At 40.7% G+C, this 21,858-nt stretch overlaps 1 protein-coding gene across 6 annotated transcripts in view; it reads left to right on the forward strand.

Annotated features, from left to right (window-relative positions):
- Positions 1-381: 381 nt before the first annotated feature.
- Positions 382-21,858, forward strand: part of myh11a (myosin, heavy chain 11a, smooth muscle) — a 43,461-nt gene continuing 21,984 nt past the window's right edge. For 3 of the 6 annotated variants that reach the window (XM_056280820.1, XM_056280824.1, XM_056280825.1), the window contains exons 1-9: positions 382-488; positions 5,898-6,262; positions 6,508-6,664; positions 13,343-13,370; positions 17,335-17,434; positions 17,573-17,599; positions 20,598-20,690; positions 20,881-20,944; positions 21,658-21,756. In XM_056280820.1, the coding sequence (XP_056136795.1) occupies positions 5,921-6,262; positions 6,508-6,664; positions 13,343-13,370; positions 17,335-17,434; positions 17,573-17,599; positions 20,598-20,690; positions 20,881-20,944; positions 21,658-21,756 (910 nt within the window). In that variant the 5' untranslated portion in view covers positions 382-488; positions 5,898-5,920. Of the gene's footprint in view, positions 489-1,862; positions 1,934-5,897; positions 6,263-6,507; positions 6,665-13,342; positions 13,371-17,334; positions 17,435-17,572; positions 17,600-20,597; positions 20,691-20,880; positions 20,945-21,657; positions 21,757-21,858 lie in introns of all 6 variants that reach the window. The other 3 variants (XM_056280822.1, XM_056280821.1, XM_056280823.1) reach the window with 3 other exon arrangements.

Genomic DNA, 21,858 nt, shown 5'->3' on the forward strand with positions numbered 1-21,858 from the left:
ACTGAAAGAGTAATTAGCTAACCCAACAATAGTCATTTAGACCTTAAGGCACACGTCTCCTCGCTCATCTCTGGATCCCGCGATAAGTGAGGAGTCCCTCCCCATCGTGGAATGAATTTAAATATCGTCGATAATAAATGTATGCGTACTAACGGGCTCAGTAGAATTGTTCTTGGAGGCTTTTTTAAAAATTATTATTATTTTGTCAATTTGTCTAACGGTGGTGGTGGTGGCATCCCCGAGATACATCCTCCCCCGTTGCTAAATGGAAAGCTTGCAAGTCGATCCAGTGCGCATGTCCCCTGCATCCTGCACCCCCCACCCCCCACCCCCACCCCTCAGTTTAACTGACGCGACCCGGGCATTTTAATGGGCCAGTTTGGACGGTCCGCTTTTGGAGTATAACCTCGCCAATACCGGACGCTCCAAACCCTAACTTATCAAATCCAAAAATTCCCCGGATCAACTTTCTCCAACTCATAAAGTATGTAAGTATTTACAGCTATACGAACACATCGTCAAGTCATATTTCCGTTTCGTTTGTGGAGATGCACCTTGTCGGTGCGCATCCCTGCCGGACTTTTAAGCTTCACTCCGTACTTGGAGAGGAGGCGTTAAAGATGTGAGCAAATGTTTATTCAGACTGTAAGGGATATACTATGCATGTTTTCTATGCCTGTTTGAAAGAATATCAGCTAGTTGTACACCTTTCACGTTATAGCGCTCAGGTGCAGGGTTTTGAACATTTTGCCTATCGTTAAGATATTGCCAAGTGTTCATCTGGGGGTTAGCCCTGTGGGTTAGCTATCGAGTAGGTAATCTATCTGTGAAGGTGAGCGTTGGGTTAAGGTTAGGGTTAGTCAGAGGTTGAGGTTAAGTCAGGTTAACGTAGGTTATGTTAGATTTAGCTAAGTTCAGTGGGTTGAGGGAACAGGCACGCTCCCGTTCCTCCTTAACCGACTGAATTTTGCGAAACTTGGGTGGAAAAAAAAATGCCGTGTACGTGAGTGTCCACGAATGTCCATCGATTTCCCATCACCACGTCACCGTTTACGTGCCTAAATATCTCACAGAGCCCCTCTTTTATCGCTTTTAACGCCGATGTTAATGTGAAGAAAGACGCCGAGTCTCTGTTACGTACCGGCCCTGCTGACTCAATGGGAAGTCCGGTCTCGGCGTCCGATTGAAGCAATAGAATCGACGCTAACCATGAGTTTCCCTGTTCTCCAAATATGGTTGAGTACTACAGCTGTCCTGCTGAGCATGTTGGTGTGCGCTGGGTGCTGCAGACGCACTCCTGTAGCTATTTAAACTAAAGCATGGGAAACCAAATGACACTGACACCGATGAACACTGCGTTAAAGGGGCCACTGGAATCTTTGACAGGCTGATTTGTAAGCAGTACAGCAGCAATATGAAACAATCAGCACTGTGGGAGGATGTAGTTTCTTTCTGATTCTCTCCCTCTACGGCGTGTTTGTCAATCAATGCACAATCATGACTGACATGCCTTTGTCAGTCGATGTAGAGATCTCAGAGAGGACAACTTGCATTCCTTCAAGCTACAATTCTGAAGAATAGCATGCAGCAGATTTACACTACAATATATGAATATACATATCATGCAGCTTTTGCACTTGCACATTACTGTAAGTTGGGATTTTTCGTGGGAGAAATGATTGGGCCCATATATTCTCCAGAGAAGCCAAAAGCAGAAGAATACAGCAGGTAGTGATAAGTTTGAGGAGGAAGCAAAGCTTTTGTTGGTAACAAGCAGATGTGGCCAAGCAAAATCTTTACCCTTACCAACAGATAGCTACTACACCAATCACTAAAACTCAGGTTTCAACCTTGTTTCCTAGTGATGAAGGCGGTGACAGACCAGCATTTCATTTTGAGTGGTCACACACTTATGCAATTACCACTATCACCAGTAAGTCAAATGAAAGCAACACTCTTCACAACTGTAGCTTGTAGAATACTGCTGCCCATCATTTGCTTCTCACATCTTTACAACAGCTCCCACAAAAACTCTGTTCTCCCACAGAATTTATTTATCAGAGGAGTCTGTGCCCCAGTTTACCAAGATGTCAAATAACAAACCAAGAGTGATGACTGCAGTATTAAGGTCTGGTGACTCAGGTGATGGCTGCATTTATGAGAGGGGCTACATGTCTTGTAAACAGACAGGTCCTGCAATTAGCTTGACTGTAATTAAATGAACTAATGTAATTATGCACTTGTTTGCACATTCATTACCTCATAATTTTTAGACCATAGCTTTTGGACATTTAGTATGCAAATCCAAAATATCATTCTGTATCTCCTACAAAAGGTCAGTCCGTCTGTACTGTCTATACATATTTTGATTGTCCTTCGTTTTTAATGCACCATTGGCTTGCATTATTCTTCTCAGTCCTGATGCAAGTATTTGGGTATTGTTTTATTTCTTAAACAAGCATTTATTAAACCCACAGTGATGTTATGCTCCTCTACCATGATGGCTAACATTGTATTTAGCAGTTCAATGAACAGGTTTGCTAGGCCACAGCGTGTTGCCATCTTAACATAAGATTAAAATGATTTGTACAGTGTCCTATGTACATATACTGAGAGAAGTTTGACTTTTAAGTTAAACATAATAATGCCCTTAACATGAAATAATAGGATATGGAGAAATTCCATGTATGCTCATTACGCTGCTTTTGATCATCTCCTACTTAAGGGTTAACGTTGAACAAAGGAATGAAAGCATTTTAATGTCCTGGTAAATGGAGGCTTGGTTTCCTATCATCTGGCCTTTTTTGCTGACAACATATCTCTCCCCTGAACTCCCCCTGCCAAAATGTGTTCCTTTTCCAGGCCTAACTTAATCCATAGATTGCTCTAAGCACGAACGTGATGCTGATTTGCCGCATTGTCCAACTAATTTGTGATTTGAATTGGTGCTGAGCAATGTGGAAAACATTATCATGATAATCACAGGGAATTTTACACACTATCAGTGTACGTATATACCACCGTATCTGCTTACATATCCAAAACTATCCGGTTTAAGAATCCAAACAAGGTTCATCACCTTGAACTGTTTGGTAATGTTAAGTATAGTATCAGATTAAAACTAGTTTTTAAGTAATACTCACTCAGATATTACCACATCGTTTTAGGGAGAAGTTTTAGGTACCAGATCATTATCATTAACTTTGGCCATAAAGTTGTATATCATGATATGATATGACAGAATCTGAATTTCTTGTTGATACAATAGCACTAAGAGACAATGAAAAAATAATATTGAACTATTCCTAATTTGAATCCCCTTATTAATAGTATCACTATTGGTGATTCACCCATTTTGCAATCTAAAAATGGTGCAATAAGATAACGTGACGCCATGGATCTATGGAAAACATTATTGTGGGGATGCAAAATGTGACAACACAGGGGCCAGCCAATCAGAAATTGGTATGACCGAGGTTTGCGTATAGCATTTGACTTGACCAGTATGACTGAGGTTTGCATATAGCATTTGAGTTGACCCTTGCCTTTGATAGTATTCAGTGGTCTAAAATGCCTGTAGGTTGACACACGAGTTTATCTAATAGCTGACTCTCATGTAAGTTGCTTTGGCTATAAATGCATGTTAAATGAGAAGATTTAAAGTGTAAAAATGAACAGGGCACTGTCATAACACTTTACCCGACCTTTAGCCTACACCTTTCTCCTCTTGCTCCCCCTCTTTTGCATCTGTTGACAGTCTTCCGAGGGCTGTAATTACCTCTGCCCATCTTTATCTGTATCAGACTCTGACCCTTTCAACTCCTGTCTTCAGAATGTACACCAGCTGTATGTGGGTGTGAAGTTTAACAAAAGCATTAAAGGGCATGTAGCGTGTGAGAGTAGAGTGTGAAGTTGGTATTAAGGTTGAGCTGAGGTAACTATTTAAAGGGAATGAGGACAGTGACCTGACTGGCTGTACATGCTTTTGCATGGGGGAGTGTCAGGAAAAATCTCATTACCTTATCATCAGGAAATGATCTTCAAACATCAGCTGGGTTCCCTCCTCTTATTGAGAAATATGCTCATTTTACTGGTTTAGTCCATTGATGTTCGGATCTTTTACTTTTAACAAATCAAAAGTCTCTCTCACCCCCCCCCCCAATGACTTAAATGGATATTTATGTTATGTATCAGGAGTTTCTGGGTGGTTTATTTTGGCTGGTCCCAGGGGGCACATTGACAACCTTTCCCAGGAGGAGCAGTAGCTTTTTTGCATAGTTCCCACTCTGAAGTTGTATGCCAGCTTGACTGCATACAATGTCAAACTGGTGAGGTATTGGGTGCTGGCTTGGATTGGATAATTGTCTGGGGTCCAGCAGCCTTTCCTTGGTCCACTTCAAAGTTCAAGGCCTTTTCTAAACTTTGAGGGATGGTTATATCGTTCATGGCATGCTTGTTAGACTCTGCATCTTGAGGTGTTACTTTTATGGTTGATTACGTCATATTAGAAAATGAGCATACATTTTCAATATTCATTACCTAGACCTTAATCCCTAAGCCCCTTTGAGCAATGTTTCCATGCTCAATAGAAAATAGAAAGACATTCCTCTTTTGGATTTCATTTTTTTACAATTCTACAATTGTTATGCATAAAGTATGGAAGTCAATGATCCACATAATGTCAGAAGCTGTCCCTGTGTAGGCTGTTCAGCACTCCCCACCACAGGCTCCATTTGCCTTCAGTCATTGGTAACAGTCAATAGTGACTGTATAACTGAGAGATGAAGACAACAAGGGGCCCATATGAAGCATGAGCATTAAAGCAGCAGGCCTCTTTCAGCCTCCCTGCCTCCCTGTTATCATTTTGAAGTAAATGGCGAGGCAAGCTAGAGACATACTATTCCCTATATGGGCTTTGTTTGGGAGCACACTTGCCTTGCTGTTTAGGTCCGTCGAAAAGAGTCCTGCTCAAGAGAAGGGGTCCATATATGGTCATCCCAGCACGGGACTGAAGCCCCGTAGCACAGAGAAAGAGCTGGGTGGGAGAGAGAGAGAGAGAAAAAGAGATGGACTGAAAAACATAGATGTTAGTTGAGCAATTACATCATGATGGAGGATGAGAGCTGCTCATGAGCAGTGATTATTTAACGATGTTTTAGGTGAAGTTGTTCGTTGATTGACTGGTCTTCACTATTGGATGAGTAAAAAACATCCTTTCCCAGACTACTTTTTTCTATCTAAATTGGGAAACGAAATTGTTTGTGTCTCTCTCTCCCCTGTGGCGTGTGTGAAAGTGTAGCACCAAGACAAGGTTCTCTGAGAAACACTATTGTGGAACTCCTTGATGGATGAGAAACATTTAACTCTTGCAGTTACCACCACTGGCAGGGGACAACTTTATTGATGTGTCAACTACACAAACATACTCACCACTTACCCTTGTGTTTGATCAATCCTGTGTGCAGTTTTTAATTGCTGAACTTAAACCATGCTCTGCTTACCCAAGAAAAGAACTTCAGAAGATGAGCAACCTTTTATTGCTCCTATGATTGAACCAGCCCTGCTTGTTGTTGTTTTGAGTTTCAGTTAAATGTGTCAGTTGGAGGTCACGTCGCAAATATGTGGTACCATCTAAATGTCACTTCAGTTCCCTGCACTTTAAGATGCAAGCCCTTTAAAAATTAAATACCATTCTTTTTGCCTTTCTTATAAATGTTCCTGATTCCTTCATTTATTCTTATTGTCCTCACATCCTTCCTTTTTTCCTTCCTCTCTGCCTCCGTTTCTTCCATTCCTTGCTTCCTCAATCCGTTGGTGTTTTTTCTTTTCCCATATGTCATTGTTCATTAACGCATTTGCTCTTTTCTGACCTCCCATTCATTTGCCCTCATGTACAGTTGGCCCACCGCCCTAACCCAAGATGTCTAAGAAGGCCCCAACTGAAGATGAGAAATTCTTGTACGTCGACAAGGACTTCATCAATAGCCCCGTGGCACAGGCCGACTGGGCAGCCAAGAAGCTGGTGTGGGTCCCATCAGAGAGGCATGGCTTTGAGGCAGCCAGTATCAAAGAGGAGCATGGCGATGAGGTGCTTGTGGAGCTTAATGACAATGCCAAGAAGATGACAGTCAACAAGGATGACATCCAGAAGATGAATCCACCCAAGTTCAGCAAGGTGGAGGACATGGCTGAGCTCACCTGCCTGAATGAGGCTTCTGTGCTGCACAATCTCCGTGAGAGATACTTCTCTGGGCTCATCTATGTAAGTGTACCACACAGACACAGAAACAAAAACGTTATATGTAAGAAACAAAAGCATTATATGCAATCACAGTAAGACACTTTGGTAGACATACACATTATCATGTGTAGACATGTTCTAAGAAACCTATGTCATATCCATTTTCTCTATTTGATTCTGCTCACGTGATCAGTTCTGATTTCTCTTTCTGCTTGATATGACATTAGTTCCTGTACATTGTTTCCCCTTGTGGTTTCTTCTGTCAGACATACTCTGGCCTGTTCTGTGTGGTGATAAATCCATATAAAATGCTGCCCATCTACTCAGAGAAGATCATCGATATGTACAAAGGGAAGAAAAGACATGAAGTCCCTCCTCATATCTACTCCATTACTGACAACGCTTACAGAAACATGATGCAAGGTAAGACTCGTGCAGAGTTCATAGTCCCATGGTGTACAGTGTCTGACTGTCTCTGCTTCCCTTGATGGAGGAGAAACATCCAAGACAATATATTTTCAACCACAGCCCAGTTTCCCTTAAAGATTTATATTTCTTTTTAAGGTACTGGCAACGTCACTTTTAGTGTCACAAATACCTCTAACTTTTCTCTGTGGAGAAGAGAAAAAGCTCAAAGTGTTCGCAAGGAAGGTAACAGACATGTAGATAAACTGTAAAAAATAGTTGGAATAGCTCGGTGAGTTATTTTATGACAGTAAGACTACCCTTTAGTAGAAGAGTGTTAAACTGTTGAAATTTTAGCCTACAAAGGCAGCAAATTCAAGCCTATTTCAAGTGATTTGTGTCACGCTGAACTGTTCTCTGACAGCCTTTGGTACTTGTTATGGGTGAACTGTGGCAGTAGCAGTCAAATGTCTTCCTTTTTGTCCATGTGAGGATGTGACAGCTGGCTGGCTTGCAGCTCTGTCTAGTTGTGCATGTTAATACAAGGGGGTGATAAGGACCACAAAATGGCCCAAACCTGTCAGTTGTTGAAATGCAGAGCTAAGTGTGCATTATTGTGTGCATGCAATACCAAAACTCTTTGTGGCTGTGACAGTATGCTCTCATTCCAGACGAGATGGTTTGTACCAGGCCTATTAGTAAACCATTTTCTTGTGGAGGTGACGAAAGTGCCGTGCTTACAGTAAATTGCTCTTGGCCAACCCAACTGCAGTAGACCTCACTGTGTCTGCTGCTTTCCCATAGAAGTTGTGTCTTATCATTTCAGGGATCATGGCCACTTGATCTCATGTCGGCCAGAGGGTTTCGTGTTATTCTCTCAAAGGAGTTGACATCTGGACTGAGATTGGTGGTAGACAGTTAGACGTTTCCTGTTTCAGTACCACTCCCCACCTCCATATCGTCTCTCGGTCTCTCGGTCTATCTATCTATCTATCTATCTATCTCTCTCTCTCTCTCTCTCTCTCTCTCTCTCTCTCTCTCTCTCTCTCTCTCTCTCTCTCTCTCTCTCTCTCTCTCTCTCTCTCTCTCTCTCTCTCTCTCTCTCTCTCTCAACACGGATACAGGAAAAAAAAGTTTTAGTACATTGCAGTACAGGCCTGTTTCGTGCGTCGCACACTCATCAGCTGCTAATGATGAGTGCGCAACGCACAAAACAGGACTGTACTGCAATGTATTAAAACTTTTTTTTCCTGTATCTGTGTTGATATTCCACTCCTCATTAGTTGAGCACTTGTAACACCATTGACGGTTTCGGAGGAAAAAAAACCGCTATATATTTGTTAAATTTATCTATTTATTTATTTATTTTTGCTCTGTGTAAATACTAGATTCAACCAGTCTACGTTTTTGCTCTATACTGTGAACTTGTGGACGGGTTCATCTCTTCTGCACATTTCTCTTTGGAGCTTAGGTTAAAGCAACTTAGAGGACAAACAAATTGAATGTCTAAGTAAACTCAGTGCAGTGTTTTTTACCCCCTTTGTTTTTCTGAGGATCCATAAACACTAAAACGTTCTTATAAACTTAAATGGGTGGTGCTAGCTTGTATTTTAGCTTTTCCCAGAGGTCTCATGTCAGTGTCCAGTCTCATTACCTGGGATGTACTGTAGGTCTGTCAACAAAATATAGGTCTTTATCTAACCACACAAGCATAAGTATGCTGTTGCAGTTGGCCAACTCTAACCCTGACACATCAAGTGAGTGTCTTTATGCGAATAGTGTAAATCAAGCATTTACACCATGTAGTATTAGTTATGGTGAAAAAGTATCACCATAACATCCTTTTGGCCTACTTCTGGTGCAGTCTATTCCATTTTGCATCACTGAGTAACTTAAAAAATACGACTTTGCATGTGCATTGAAAGTGACATAACTATTCACTCCTCAATGTAATTCAAAGTGCTGCGTGAAGATGTGAGAAGATTATTTTGTCTTTGTTCGTTTACCAAGCAAAGGGCAAATTTACCTCTACCTTTTTACGAGTTTTCCAAAGAGTTTCTGTAGGTTAGCACTACACACAGCCCTACACTGTACAGGAGCTGTATATTGCAGGTGAAAGGAAACAATGACATCATTATGCTTTTCACTCCTCACCTCTTTTCAGTTTCATCTCAAGAGATATTTGTGTAATTATCAAGTGCTTTGAACGATGTTTAACGGATCACAAAGACTTGTTTAAGAGAAACTCAACAGACAAGTACTGTCTATGCTGGACATTATTTTGAGTAAGTTGTCTGCATCTTTTTCACTCTACTCATCATAAATGGTCTAAACAATTCAACTATGCTCAAGTTTTTTTTAGAATTATGGTTAGATAGAATCCTATCCAAATAAGGAGGAATATTTTTAAGCTCTGTTTCTTTGGTGTTTGTTTTCATGGAGCAAAGTTGTATTTTACGACCGTCTTTTCACAGAAGATTTTCATATATTTATTTCTCTGAAATTGTGGAGGCGTTCTCTGATGGTGGTAGCAGAAGACCTATTCAGGATCACAGCTTTGTCTGCGGTGGGAATGACTCTGCTTTGACTTGAGCTGAAATTATATCCGACAAGAATCCAGTCAGCCTGGCCGCTCCTGACGCTGCGCTCACACCAAGTGCGTTATGAGCAACAAACGCAGCCGACAGTCATTGATTTTCAGTGAGAGCCGGTGATAAGCAGCAGATGACCCCGTGGCAGCAGCAGTGAGCGGTGCAGATGTGAAGTTGAGCTGAGGTTAGCTTTATGCAAATTAGCAATGATGCACTGAAACAACAGACAATTGCAGAAAAGGAATACTACCCCCTGTAACATCTCTAATACAAAGTTAATTGGTGATTGGGCACAACTAAACTTAATGGTGACATTGTTTCACTATATCTTTTGTAATTGTCAAGTTTTGCTTAGTTCACCATAACTTATGTCCATCCAGCCATTATCCAAGCTGCTTATCAGAATTCCAGTCGCAGGATGCTGGAGCCTATCCCAGCAGTCATTGGATGGCAGGTGGGGAGACATCCTGGACAGGCTGCCAGTCCATCAGAGGGCACAACACATTCACACCTACGGACAATTTAGTAAGGCCGATTCACCTGATCTACATGTCTTTGGACTGTGGGAGGAAACCAGAGCACCCAGAGGAAACCAACGCAGACACAGGGAGAACATGCAAACTCCACACAGAGGACAACCTGGGATGACCCCCAAGGTTGGACAACCCCGGGGTTCGAACTCAGGACCTTTGTGCTGTGAGGCGACCACGCTAACCACTGCGCCACCATGCCGTCACCATAACTTATGTAATAATTGTATATATTGTGCAGTTTCACCATAACTTGAGTAATTGCTAACTGCCTCATTGAGCAATTATTGTAAATCTGTTATTGCATGTCTACTCTGCATCTATTTTTCTCCTGTCTATCCTGAAAGAGTGATCCCTCTTTTGCTCTTCCTAAGGTTTCTCCAATTTTTTTCTTCCTGACAAGATTTTTCTTCATCTGAATAGAGGGTGTAAGGATAGAGGGGCTTGTATAATGTACAGAATGTGATTGTAATTGTAAAGCCCTCTGGGGCTAAATGTGATTTAAGGGTATACAAAAAGAATTTGATTTGACTAGATGGCTGAGTCACAGGTTGAACAAGTTCCGGCGACGACTGCTAGAGGGCTGGCAGCAAATAGTTAGCCTCCAGAGCGCCCCCTGGCACTCGTGATGCTTTTGATGGGAGAGCAGGATAAGGAGATTTATCACCTGATTAGAAAAAGCAACTGCTTCATCAAAGGAACCGCATATCCAAATCATGGTTTTGCTGAAGTCAAACAATAGATTCAAAAATAATGAAGTATGCTGCATTCAGTAGGGTGTTTTTTATGTTTGGTAGTCTGTTTATGTTTTAATGTTTCATATTTTCATGTTTTAACCAAGTCTTTCAATGTCAGCCTTTAACATATGCTATTATGTAATGAGTTGTTTTTCTCAGATTTTAGATATGGCCATGTTTGCATACAGGAAACGATTATGTTTAGACCCACAGCAATGATGTGTAAATAGTGTCAGCAAGAAGGAGAAAGATTGGTAGTCATTTGTGAGGGTGTTTAGAGTACACTTGAAGGGAGAAAATAAAAACGTTGTGCAGCTTCAAGAGTACACTGGCTGTTTTCTGTGGGAGAACCCATTCAACTTGCTGGTAGATTCCCTTGTTTGGTAGAACATCATTTGAATGAGGACTAAAACGTTGAAAAAACGTTTGCAACATCGTCAGAACCGTGGAGTCTTCCATTTGTAGGAACCATTTGGTCATATTGCAATAAATTTTTACATTCACAATGGCTAAGCGGTAACACAGCCCAATGTATGCACTTTGGTGGATGTTTCTACCCACATTGCATAATGATAAATCATGAATTTGTACATTTTTGGCACGTGACCCCTGTTGGAATCAAACCCTGAACCTCTGCAGTGCTAGTGGCATGATCTTCAGATCTTGAGCTACGCATAACCAACAAATCTTAATGTGTGTGTGCATAAAAATACTAAGTAAAGCAGACCAGTTATCTGCATTATGCTTGGATATATTCTGAGACAAGATTTGTAACATTTCTCTCCATGGATAAGTGCTGCCCTACAGAAATCTGTAAACTCCTAAGTGAAGCGCTCGGTTGACTGTGCTTACTCAATCTCTCTGTAGGTCTTCTAGCAAAGTGAACGGAAGATAATTCTTGTTTTAGAGGTCTTAACCTGTATTAAGAACTCTGAGTCCTCCTTTCCAAGTGAGTTTCTTTGGATGTGGAAAAGCAATGGCTAGACTTATAGTACTAAGAGCCCCTTTTGTACCTCTATTTAAAAAAAAAAGTTTTTAAGTGTGTGTGTGTGTGGGGGAATTGTTGAGAAGATGGGCTTTCCCACAATGTACTGAAATATCAATGCATGGTAATAAAGTAGAGGTTCTGCATATCTTAAGCAAATCCAGATAAAAGATTAAAGTCGTATGGACTGACAAGCTCCACTCCATTCACGACATTATCTATGCTCGTGATGGGTCTCTGACGTCTTGGACTATACTGTGAATGGCTCTCTCCACACTCCCCACCCCACCAGGGTAAAATCACATTCTCCAGAATTAGCTTTTGTCTTTGATGTTGAGGAGATAAGAAATGCGAAGTTTCCACACGATCCAAGATTGCTGACCCCGCTTAGGTTTAGCGGGGGTCAGTAGATTATGCAGTTTCTGTGCACCCTCGAGTGCGTGTTTATGCCATAAAGGTGGATGGGGTCTTCATAATGTGATGCAGTCAAATATTGAGCTTCACCTGACTGGATAGGGTCTTGTAAAATGGATTTAGAGAGAATGTTAAACTGAAGGCTTGACGGAAACATATGAGAGAATGTTATGCCCCCCTCCTCCATTTGTGCTGATCCTAATACCTCCCCCCCCCCCATTCCTCTCATTGAGTTTTAGTCTCTGGTGTGAGGGTGAGGTTGGTGTCAGGGACATGTTTCTTGCAGCCGTGGATGCGTCTTTCCCTTTCTCGCTCTCTTGCTCTGTCTGTCTGTGTGTCTCTTGCTCTCACTATGTGTGTGTGTGTGTGTGTGTGTGTGTGTGTGTGTGTGTGTGTGTGTATGTGTATGTGTATGTGTGTGTGTGTGTGTGTGTGTGTCTTTCTTTCTCGCGCTCTGTCTGTAACTCATCTGCCTTAATTAGGAAGTGGAGAGAAGCAACAGACAACATTTTGTGTGTATATGTTAGGAATGGAACCAATAGAATGACAAGAGAACCCAGCCAAGTCCTGTCCAAACAGAGAAATGGCATCCATGCTGGTTTACCTTTAAGGGCAGGCCTTGTGCTGGAGTCCTGTGGGCCCTGCACAAACAAGACCTGACAGCCATTGGGAAGCACTGAATACCACTGAAGAGCTTAGGTGTGCATGAGGCTGGTGATAATGATGATGATGACGATGATGATTAGAACCTAAATCAGGCATGTTGTAGCTTGCCCTCATCTTCTCTCTCTCTCTCTCTCTCTCTCTCTCTCTCTCTCTCTCTCTCTCTCTCTCTCTCTCTCTCTCTCTCTCTCTCTCTCTCTCTCTCTCTCTGTGTTTGATGGTATAACTATGTGGTCATGTTATTTTGCTGAGCTCCAGAGTACTTTATGATGTAACAAAAAGGAATAAAAATGAATAACTGATCTAATAAAAATGAAATGCTCTCTCTGTTGTCAGTGCAACCTGGACTCAATCTGGTATCAGAGGTGTATAGTTACAAAAAAGCCTTAAATGGGTCCAGAGTTTTCTCTAAGGAATATCAACTTCTATTTCTGGCTAATTGTATTATGAGTCATTGTTCGGCTCACTGGAGTTGAATTTGTAGTTAAAGTCAAAGTGTTTGTGAAAACTGCACTTATCCTTACTCACAGGGAACCCTCTGAACTCGCAATGGATTTTTTTTTTGTGAATTTAGTGTTGAATTTTTTGGTGACAGACAAAAATAAACTGCACGTCATTTGGGAATGTGTGTATATAGGTAGCAACTACTGCACTTCATGCTTTAAATGTGCAATAGCACATGTTGGTATGCATTAAACCTTGACGCTCTAATCCTTTCTAGTATCTGTTAATATTATGATTTAACTGCATAAACCATGTTTCTTTTGTTTCCACAGACCGAGAGGACCAGTCCATTCTCTGCACGTAAGTGAAAATCTATATATTGCCTTCAAATGCAACTTTGTTTTTTGTTTACTTTTTTTTTTTTTTTAGACATTAATGTGAACAGAATAATGCTTATGTAAACGCAGTTGAACAAATGAGACATCTCTCTGGTAGTGCTTTCAGCTGGCCTCCACTAGCCAACAAGTATTATGGAATCATTTGGGATTTATGGGCATTATTATTGGAGGACTTTGTGGCAGCCACGCTCTTTAAATGTAGTGATGTGTGCAAAGTTTAGCATTTTACAATGTAAAAGCAGGATGTTATACAGTATTTCAGTGGAGCCGAAGTGGCTGTGCGCTCATCTGCAATGGGAATGCTCCCATGGGGCGTTGGAATTAGCCCTCATTCTCCTTCACAGACCCACAGACAGGAAGTATGCCCCGAGTCCTGATGAGAGAACCAGATAAGTTCTCCAAATGTTTGGGCCCAATTTTGTTGTTTGCTTGTTTTAAACAGTTTATTACATATTTGGAGTTGGGGGGGTTGGGGGGCATCCAATGAGAAACTGGGCTCCTTTGTGTGACAATAAGAGCCTGAACATTGGACTAGCCTGAAATATACAGTATATTTGATTAATGGACATTTATAAGCCAGTTACTTATTTCCCCCTCATGTAATGGCGACTTCTGAGACAGTGGACAAATATGCTGATTCAAATAAGGTGTAATTTCTCATTGATTTTTTTGGTTATCTTCGTGTACAGTCCATCGGCTTATTCTCTTCTTGTACAGTTGAAATTGATATGTGTTGTGAGCTGAGCACCAGTATCCAGTGTTGGACTGCATTCTCTACCTTACATTCTGTGGTTAGAATCAGCAAGTTCTGATGCACCAAATAAAACTAATAAAGATTTGTGTGTTCTTACCAGGTATGTAACAGTCTTAAGAGAGGATACAATACCAAGGGTGCACCAATTACTCTACTATCATTTACAGTGTATAATGCAATCAATTGTAATACAGTCAGCTAACACAGCGTTTCCCAACCCAGTCTTTAAGGACCCCCCCCCCCCCCCGTCCTGTAAATTTTCTTTGGAACCATGAATAGATCGTTCTGCTTGTAGTTACTCAATGGATCACATTACAGCACTTTGTATATCTGGCATAATTAAGCACAAGTTGATTGAGTTACTACAGGCAGGCCTATTTATGCAGGGTTACAAGGAAAATCTGCGGCATGCTTGTGGGTTCTTGAAGACTGGTTTGGGAAATGCTGAGCTAATGAGCAAACAGATTACGACTGAGGAATAAAAGTATTTCCAAGTATAATTTTGATAACCATGGCTTTTAGTATGGCTTTATTGCCCCTATTTTCTCAGAGACTGGGGAAATGGGAGGAAGGACTCCTCCTTAGTGATCTCCTCAAGGCTCCCTTTACTCTAAACTGACTGATGCCAGGATGCTGCCCATTCTTTGATCACATCAGACCATTTCCTCAAAAACCAACGCTTCCGTATTACAGGGAATTTTCTGGGAAGTTTGATTGTATTGTTTCCTCGTTGTTTATCGGTAATTAATGGCAGTAGTGATTTATGTTTAAGCAAAATTTTGGACATGCTTTAGTTGTCGTAAGGCTGTCAGTGGCCACTCTACTGTTTTAAAAATACCTGTTCTTCAGTCATCAAACTTCTGTGACATGATAGAATGAAAGAACAACCTTTGTCTGTCTGGCACATTGGGCAGACTAGTAGTGACTCAAAGTAACTTAAAAGACATGGGTTTAAACTACAGCTGGTGCTACGCACTCCTTTGGAGCCATATATGGGAGAAATGCCTCTGGTGCAGCACATGGAATGGCATGTATGACATTCTTTGGCTGTGTGCGTGCATGTGTGTGCATTGTTTTGTATTGTCAAAACATTTGACTGTAAGTTTGTGTGTATTGGGGGGGGGGTCTTAAAAAAAGATGACATTTGCTTTACAAACATTCCTTAATATTCCCTATATTTAGTCATTACCAGTCACTGTAACAGACTTCCAGCTGCAGTGCCATGTGGAGTATTGACTGTGTGGGATAGTGGCCACAATGTCTGTCTTATAACCGTGTTGACTGTGTTTGTTGTTGTTATTTTAATGATAGTATTGTGAAGTTTGTAGCATTACATCATCCCAACATAACATTTATATTTGCAATTTATGTGTATCATATCCTTCCTGTGAGAGTCTTCTTAATGATGTGTTCTGAAGTAGGAGAAAGACAGATAAAGGAAACGTTTTATTTGTTCGGCCTCCATAGTTTGTATGTGACACATTACATCAGAGGAATATCATAAAGATTTCTTCCTCGAAATTTTCAACATGACACAAAGAATGTGCCATGGGAAATAGCTGGAAGCGAAATAAATGTACAAGAACTTGACATTACAGTTTAACAGGGTCACCAGTTTCCTTTGGTTGAAATTAATTGTGTGTACATGGCAGTAAAACTGGCTTGACGGAATTACCATGTTAACTATAAAGTGGCAGGATGTTGCTGAAGAATGCTGTTCCGTTGCCCACACTGGCTCTGTTGAGGTTTTAAAGGCATCTGGTGTATTAGCAGTAGAACACTCTTTACTATGTTGACTGGAGGCTGGGGGTTTTCCCCTGGACCCTGAGATATAGAGAGATGAGCAAGTCCTTTGGGAGACCAGGGGGTGAGTGTTTGTGCTGCTCGGTGTTTGCAGAGATCTGCTAGTGTCGTAGTAAGTAGTCATATTATTTGAAGTCTTAGAATGAAAGTAATACCTCTATTATTTTAGTCTGTCTGAAAAACTGTTGCGATTACAACCTAGCTTAGACTTGTACTAGCGCCACTTTTTATGCAACTAAAGTACAATTGGATGCTAATGGTTGTTGCTGTTAAGAATTGGACATCATGTACTTTTTGTCTCCATATTAAGTAGTTTCCATACTGGTTTAAAGCCCTTCAAAGGTAAAAGGCCAAATACAATGACGATTTTAACAAAGCCCTGTAGTTGGAAACAACTGTTTAAACTCCAAAGATTATTGGGGATGATTTGCTGCGATAAATCATTGTGTATAGATCATTTACAGAGGGACTTTACAGGCAGCCCTATCAGAGTTTACTCGGTGTTAGTAAAATATACTATGAGAATGTGATGTTTCATATCCATTCGAGCACTGAGCAGAAGAGAGTGAGTAATTCATTTCCTGTGAGAGCTGCCAAGCCCCAAGACAGAGCCATGGTGGATCCCACATATTTGTTGCCTTTTATGGACCTGTATGTGTGAGCATGCGTGCATGCATGTGTGTGTTTGTAATCTGATGTGTAGCTGATCAGTCTGGGATTGTTTCAACACTATCAGTTGAAGCATCCTCAGTTTCTGATAAAAAGTGTTCATCGCTTTGAAAAGGTGAAAGTACTTAACTGACCACTAAGATAGCGAATTTTTGTAATATTTAAAAAAAATGTTTGCTTTTTTGGGGGGGTGCATGAAACTGATAACCTTGTCATTTAACTGTCTCAGTTTGCTTTTATTACAGTAATGCCACATTGTTTAGCTCATCATAGGTAGACAAATTCATTTTTTGAGCCATAGAAAGTTCTGTAACTAAGTTGTCGTGAAGTTTTGTTAAAATACTCTTGACAGATTAAAAATTAACCCTAAAGGTCATTTTTTTAGTTGCGCAAGTGTAATTAAGATGACCTTAAGTCTCCATTTTGATACGGAGTTATTGGTGAGGTCTATGTGGTCGAGGGCGTATGTGAGCAGTGAGAGGAGATGTGTTTTGTGTAATGTGACGGTGCGGTTTTCTGTTTTGCCCAATTCAGTTAAACTGAATTATTGAACTGTAAATAGTCAACCTTTCAGTCGGGTTTTCCTCTTGTTTGGTCTCTTTCATTCTTACTCTTGCATCTATCAAGATGCAGTTTCAGCCTGCTGTTTAATCTCTCTTTCTCTCTCTCACTTTTGTTGTCTCTTCATCTTTATCCCCAGTGGGGAGTCTGGTGCCGGGAAGACAGAGAATACCAAGAAGGTCATCCAGTATCTGGCTGTGGTGGCCTCTTCACACAAAGGCAAGAAGGACACCAGTGCTGTAAGTATGCATGTCAAGTTGGCTATTGTGTGTCAAAAGTTGGTATGTGTAATTCAGTTTCCTCACTCTTATGGGAGAGTTGACCCATGTTAAGGAAACTGCCCCATTTAATATTGTACCGCAATTTCCTCCAAATAGCAACAAGCAGGATCACAGTTGGCTTACGTGAGTAAAAGGGGAATGCCTGGAGTGTGTTTTTGTGTTTGTGTGTTCCTTCATCAGGCTAAAAGAGTGCATGCAAGATACTCTCACTGAGTAACGAAATACTCCCATTTTCCCCTCTTACATCAAGGGTCTTCACCTGTAAGATCCCCTGTCTTATTGTTCATGAACTCAAAGTACACATACACATTTTTATCAAGCTTTTTACCATGAAAAGGGCACAAGAGTGCTCTCTTTAATGATTTCGACTGCACGTTAGTCGTAATACAGACTTGCAGTCACCTTTTCAATCTATAAAATGTTTAACCAGGGAAGTCAATAAGTGCCTACCCTTATTCTTGTCGAACTGACAAGTGTGGATTTTCTTTTGTTTTTTAACCCATCTCCAAGGGAACACCCTTTCACTGCCACTGGAGTAAGATTTGATTCCTTAAGATTTAATTTCCTAAGATTTGATTTCCTGTGGCAGTGAAAGGGTCCATCACTTATCAATGAGCACAGTGTGAGCATGCCCGTCTCTGCCATGCCCTCTGAGGGTAGGGTGACTGTCCGTCTTCTTACCTAGAGTTTAGTGGACCTTGTTATTTGCACAGTGTGGAGTTTCTGAGTTTCCCCACCCATGTAGTGTGACCTTTTCAACTTTCCACCACCCTAACCAGGTCACCCCTAACTATGCCCAGTCTCTCTGTCAGCCCTGATTAAACAAATAAGCCACAAAAAAAAGAACAGTCTTGTTTTTGAATTGCACTTGAAGAGGGATCATACCTAATGAGTACAACTGTATCGTGACTCCTGTCTGCAGCTTATGGTTTGGCGTGTTGGTTTGGAGATGTTTTAAATGCCCGGAAAAACTTAAGTTACAGGTCAAAGTGATGTTTGTCTTTGCCAATGACCTGCTCACCCTTGTGACTGTTACTCGGAGGGTGGACAGAGTGTCTGCTTCCTTCTGAGGACGTTAAAATGTTTATGTGACCTGGACTGAATGAGAGAAGAACTAGAAGTTGTGGATAACATTCTCTTTTTCGCTTTTCCTGCTCTTTCTCTCTCCTTTTTCTTCGGTGCTTATATTCCTGCTATTATGTCTTTGTACTAGGGGTACATGATATATCAGTCAGATTATTGGTATCTGCCAATAATTGCTTAAAAGGTGCTATCAGTGTCGGGACAGCAAAATTATGCCTGATATGTTGCATATGATGCATATGATGATGCATTAATTATGTGCCACGGTGATGTTGGCATTGATAGAAAGATAGGTCTGCAGTGTGGGCTATGGCAGTTTTGATGTGACAATTACTAGCCTATTTTGAATTAATAAAGTTAATATCTAACTGTGTATTTCTAAAATCTTTCTGTGATTTCTGAAGGGAGCAGATTTCCTCCATTTGAGGCAACAGTGTGATAGTCAGGGTTTTACAGGGAAGCTTTCAAGGCTTTGTCCTGTTGGAGAACAAATGCAAGAGGAAAGACGTTTGAAAATGTTATGCCAAAATAAATGTCACATATTTTCTCCATAGTGCTCATACTCTGTGAATGCAGACGTGGAAACAGTGAAGCATTTAGTAATAACTCAAGACACAGGTATTAATAAAGCCGGTTTTTTTTAGATGTCTGCATCTGCTCCAAGCATCACAGGTACCATGGAAGTTATCAGTTATTCGATATCACCAAAGAATTCAGTATCGTGTATCCTTACTTTAAACCTTTTCACTTTACCCCCTGTCCTCTCTTTCTGTCTGGCTGAGTATTTGAACGCTGTGTTGAAGAGTAATGCTATCTGTCACCTGTCCCTTCCTTGCCATTTTCCTGTGCTCTTCTCTTTTTTTCTGTCTTTCCCTCAGTGACTGAAGCAAACGGGACCCTCTTCTTTCCTATGCATTGTGTCTGGTTAGCCGGTCTGTAACTATCCTCTTTTTCTAACTTATCAAATTAAGAACTGAAGTTTGTTTTTTGTTTTTGTTTTCTTTATCAAATCATGTAATGATTTTACAGTTTGATAGTTTTTTTTTCCTTGTTTGTTTTTGTTTGAATCGGCAATCAGGGAAGGGAAAGTGATAGCAGGTATTTTCAACTTAAAATCAATTCTGAAAAAAAAAAGCATTTGACTGACGTGATGTTATCAAACCTGGGCAGTCGTCATCTTATACCTCTGGTGTTTCATATTAAATGATAAAAATCTGCCAGACTCATGGTTGTTTTTTGCTCATTTCACGGGTTATAAACCTGTTGGGAGTGCATCCAAGAGCGAGTGTATTTAAGGGGGAGGGTACTGCACCTGACCCTGATGCTAGGCTCCTTTGATCAGCTGGATTAGCTCAACGCTGAGTGAAGGGATGTCTGGCTCAGTTACCAGCCTTCACCTTGCTCCACCCACAGACCCACTGACTGTGCAGTCATGCTGGAAACAACACATCACTCAAAATGTTCTTAAAGTGACAACATACTGTATCCAAAGGGTTTTCTGTAATACATCAGAGATTCTGGGGCATTTCATCATTTGGGGGGAACATTTGACTTGAAATTTAATCTTGCTCCTTTGCTTCAGTGTGAGCATCAGCTACTGTACTTGTCCTCCTTTTAACAATCTCAGCCAGACTGTCTCAGCCAGAGAAAAATTGATGGTGGAATTGATCACCTGCTTAGTTCACATGTCTACAAGTTATGTAATATGCTGCAGGATCTGAGGAAATTGGTGGACGAGTTTTGTAGTGATATAATATGCCGTCTTATAGCATGTCATGGGACATAGAGGATGATTTGGAGGGATTCTTAATAATTGCAAATGAGCTAAAAATGTTAGAGAGGCAACTTGTTTTGTTGATAGGATGGATGTTTTCGCTAATTTTACTTTTACAGTTTTTACTTTTTCTCACAAATCACCATAGGTAGTGTTACTCAAGTTGAGCCCTACCCCAACCTGCGCCATCTCATCCCTACCCAGCATACCTCAGTAAATTACCACTTTGTGTAATATACTGCTGTATACCCCTCTTCTCACTAGGGAGAGCTGGAGAAACAGCTCCTGCAAGCAAACCCTATTCTGGAGGCCTTCGGAAATGCGAAGACCATCAAAAATGACAACTCCTCTCGATTTGTGAGTTTTCTATTACTAAAGTGCATACGCTGGATATTTTACTACATCTATTTGTGCAATTCAAAGAGTTTTAATTTCTAGACCATTTAACACTAAACACTCAATATCTTGTTTTAAAGTTTATATTTTTTTGATTGTTGTGTCAGTCATAAACCTGGATCTGTTAACTTCTCCCCACTCCCTCCTACAGGGTAAGTTCATTCGCATCAACTTTGATGTGACAGGCTATATCGTTGGAGCTAACATTGAGACCTGTATCCTGACATGATGCAATAGTCCATATATTATTAGTTGTCCAGATTTGGCTCTCACTCTGAGAGAACAACTTGGATTGGGATTTGATTGATTAACACAAACTATAGTTTGCCAACGTTGACCATACGCACATTTCTATAAGAATCATCACAGTTTTTCTGCTATAAACAGTTTAGTTGATGGTATGTGGGACCATGACGTTAGATTTGAGTAATGCCAATGAACCGTGAGTCTCCCATGCTTTCCTTTTAATTGATATCATTATATAATAGCTTGTCTGTGCTGGAGCTATAACTGTAGGCTTGAAGTTGTCATATTTCTCAGATATAGGCAAAATGTCTTTGTGTGTGGCCTTCGAAGAGCCAACAAATGGAATTATTAAAGAAAAAAAATCTTTTACATTATTCTTTTACTCCAAACCCAGCCTGATGGTGATTCAATTCATAAGATGAGCCATTAAATATGTAATTATAAAGTTGCATTGTCTGTCAACACTCACAACTTTCCATTGATTTTGAGTTGCCATCAAGCTTGTCATAGACAATGGGATGCAATGAGAAGTACCTTACAGGTAATGTAGGTGGCATAGAAGATAAACATTGTTCCCTGGTTATTTTTTTCTATCCTGATCCTCATGTGTTTTGGACAGGGATTTTAATTGCCACTCCATTTGAGCATGAAGAATTTTAACCTTAACAGGTCTTGCTATCAGATCTTTTGGAGAAGTCTCGTTGTATCAGACAGGCCAAGACAGAGAGAGCCTTTCACATCTTCTACTATATGATCGCTGGTGCCAAGGACAAGTTGCGCGGTGAGCTGAATATACATCTATAATTTTGCCTATGGTGGACATGTACATTTTAGGGAAGCATTATTGTATTCAAGCCTTTGCTTTTAGTTGGCGTTCTTATTT

Source organism: Lampris incognitus, chromosome 5 (genome assembly GCF_029633865.1).
Source record: "Lampris incognitus isolate fLamInc1 chromosome 5, fLamInc1.hap2, whole genome shotgun sequence".
Taxonomy (NCBI): Eukaryota; Metazoa; Chordata; class Actinopteri; order Lampriformes; family Lampridae; genus Lampris; species Lampris incognitus.